Below are 3098 nucleotides of genomic sequence, written 5' to 3'. Positions count from 1 at the left end.
TTAAAACCTGACCGGCAATGTTTCATTATTTGGAATTAGATTCAGTCTTGGGATAAGAACAATACTTCCAGGTTTGTTACCAGTTAAAGTCTTGCATTCTAACACATGATTTCTCATTCTTCTAACTTGCATCCTCGTTCCATTGCACAAACCATTAGTTTGGTCTATATTCCGCAGCAACATAACAGGAGCGCCAACCTTCAGAACCAACTTGTGTGGTGGTAGACCTGAACAATTTATTCCATTTAGAATCTCCGGCGAGAAAGCATCTAACTCAAATTCCATATTTTCCTCTTCAGCACACACAGAGTCTGAACTTAAGTAGACTCTTTCTTGTCCAGGTAACCCTGCAGTCATCTTGTTGTTAACATCAGTGACACAATCTAAAGTTAGTGCAAGAATTGCTCTATCCTTGAAATAATTTTCAACGGATAAATTGGATAACATATCTGGATACACGAAATCAATGAGGTCATCCAAAGTTGCCTCAGAGTTCTTAATCAAAATGTCAGATGGTATATAAACGATCGATTCACCATCTGTTGTATCACCAGCCAAACCATCACCAATTTTGAGTAGGCATTCTGCAAAATTTCTGAGTTCTTATATGTTGTTGTTTTCACCTAGTGACAATCTCATGTTTTTTGTAAGCTTCAAAACCTTACAGTTATGCCACAAATATGAAGAATTAATAGAAGACTGAATTATATCTTGCCTTGAGCCTCTGGGAATCACAGGTAAAATTTGTCTAAAATCTCCTCCGAGAACAACAACTTTACCTCCAAATGGCAAATGAGTATTATACGAATCTGAGCACCTTAAGATGTCTCTGAGGCATTTGTCTAAAGCTTCGTAACAATACTTACTTATCATTGGAGTTTTATCCCATATGATTAATTTGGCCTTGGATATTAACCTTGCAAGAGGACTTCCCTGTTTAATGCTACACAAAGAATCCTCATTTATGGCCAAAGGAATTTTAAACTTTGAATGTGCAGCTCTTCCATTAGGCAACAAAAGTGCAACAATCCCACTCGAAGCAACATTTAAAACTATACCTCCTTTAGACCTAATTGAGCATGATATAGTTGACCATAAGAATGTTTTTCCACAACCACCTTGACCGTATAAGAAGAAAAGTCCACCCATATTACCGCTAACAGCACCAATTATTTGATCGTATGCAAATTTCTGCTCATTAGTTAGCCTTTCTAAATACCCACTTAGTTCATTCGCAAGAGCATTAACGTCAAAGTTCAACTCTTTCATGATAATTCTATCTTCTAAGGTGGACATCAAATTTTCTAAAGGATATGGCATTCCACAATATTCTTTCAATGACCTGCCATTTGACTGGAGCAAATCCTTAATTTTTGCAAGTGCAATATCTTTTATTTGGACTTCTGACATGATCAAATCTGTATTTTTTCAATTTAAAATAACACAATTACTTGAAAAATTATAAAATTAATCTCTGGTAAAAAATGTTTGAAATGCATTGTTGAATGATAAATAACACTCCTTATTTTTTGTTTAAAAAATGCTTCATTAGTAACATATCCTTTTAAAAAATATTATTGTGATTAACATGAATATCAGAATCATTATAACATAAAAAAAAGGCACACAAACAACCGATGCAAATGCAAGTATTGGAAGTATGTGGATTTAGTAACGGTTTCTTAGATTAAGTAGATATGGTTTACAGCAATGAATCAAAATTTGTATTAAGAGGAGGAAGTAAAGCAAGTACAAAATTAATATATATATATATATATATATATATATATATAAAATCCAATTTTTAAGTAATGTTTTGTTATATTTCCTAAATATTATCAGAGAAAGAGAAAAAGTTAAAGTAAACACTAATAAACAATTTGCCATATGTATGATAATTTTACTCCCAAAAAAGGCATTATGTTAAAGAAAATCACTCTTAAAATTTCTTATCCAATGTTTTTGTTATAATTATATGATAAATTGAATTCTAACAAGGAAAAAAATTATAATAGACTATAGTTACCTTCCATTTGTAGTAATCTTCTTTGTTCATATAGTACGTCATCGGAGAGAAAGTTCCAAATCTTTTGCCAAACAAAATTTGGCCTACTCATGTTATTTGATGTTAATAAAACAACAAAAAGTCTCCTTAAAAAAGTTACAAAGTGCCATGTTCCTGCTTCAGAGATTGCATCAATGAATTCTCTGTCATCCTGCAACAGTCTTAGAGCATAGCATGCATCTTTGAAGGAGTCATAAACGACACCATCAACTGTTCTTAGATCACTGAAACTCGTGCATCCCTTTTGAATGTTCAAAAGTAGCCTTAGATAGTAATCTTCCTTATTCATTGGTGGTATATGAGATATCCTTCCTATGGCATAGCCTTGCTTTCTATGAGTCCACATATGATGCTTTCCATTCCAAACAAATTTTGTTGGAAACTCAGAACAAATTTTTTGCATCATTATGGGCTTCATTTGCTTTGAACCATCCAATCAACATAGATTCCTTGAAAAAAAAAGTCTCAACAACTAACTGAATTGTATCGGTATCTTTGTAGACAATTAGCATATCATCAGGAAGATGGAATGTCAATCTTATTACTACTGGTTCCTTTATTTGAATAGGATAACCAAACAATCTCCATGCAGCTTCACATGCTAATATATATCTACAATCATAATAATTATGTATTTCATCTACCTGAGATTCATTGCTTTGATAAAATGCAGCTGTCACCCTGTTATTACCCTTGTGAAGATACTTAAACAGGTATTTGATTGCTGAAGTTTAGCAAGTATACTCAACATTGATGTGACATCCAAATTTTAGAAGAAGACCGGAATTGTATGGAATTATGAAGGAATTGTCAACCTCTATATTTTTCTTTGATACAGTTCGCCCATCATCTCTTCTTTGATATCTTGGAAAGCCTGCTTCGTCAATAATTGTCCTATCTCAAAATGCCTTGGCAAATACCATTGATCATGCATTGGCTCTTTCTATTTAAATGACCGCATGGACCATGAACCATATATTTCTCAACAGCAGCATACAATTTTGGATTTTTCTTAATAAATTAAACAACATAA

General features: G+C 32.9%; 1 protein-coding gene across 1 annotated transcript; it reads right to left on the bottom strand.

Annotated features, from left to right (window-relative positions):
* LOC140181410 (uncharacterized) lies at positions 1-2354 on the bottom strand. Its single transcript, XM_072224968.1, has 3 exons — positions 2027-2354; positions 624-1418; positions 1-539 (listed from the first exon to the last, which is right to left on the bottom strand). Exons 1-3 carry the CDS (start codon positions 2352-2354, stop codon positions 1-3), a joined length of 1662 nt encoding a protein of 553 aa, XP_072081069.1.
* Between the last annotated feature and the right edge of the window lie 744 nt (positions 2355-3098).

This window comes from Arachis hypogaea, chromosome 18, assembly GCF_003086295.3.
Source record: "Arachis hypogaea cultivar Tifrunner chromosome 18, arahy.Tifrunner.gnm2.J5K5, whole genome shotgun sequence".
Classification (NCBI taxonomy): Eukaryota; Viridiplantae; Streptophyta; class Magnoliopsida; order Fabales; family Fabaceae; genus Arachis; species Arachis hypogaea.
The sequence above is the reverse complement of the archived record's forward strand: the minus strand, read 5'-3'. Positions and strand labels throughout refer to the sequence as shown.

Bases quoted from the DNA above. Each gene is read 5' to 3' on its own strand.
- LOC140181410 (XM_072224968.1), bottom strand. From the start codon at position 2,354: ATGAATAAGGAAGATTACTATCTAAGGCTACTTTTGAACATTCAAAAG. The intron at 1,419-2,026 runs GTAACTATAGTC...GAAAAAATACAG, and splicing joins AAGATTACTACAAATGGAAG to ATTTGATCATGTCAGAAGTC. The intron at 540-623 runs GTGAAAACAACA...GTGATACAACAG, and splicing joins AAACATGAGATTGTCACTAG to ATGGTGAATCGATCGTTTAT.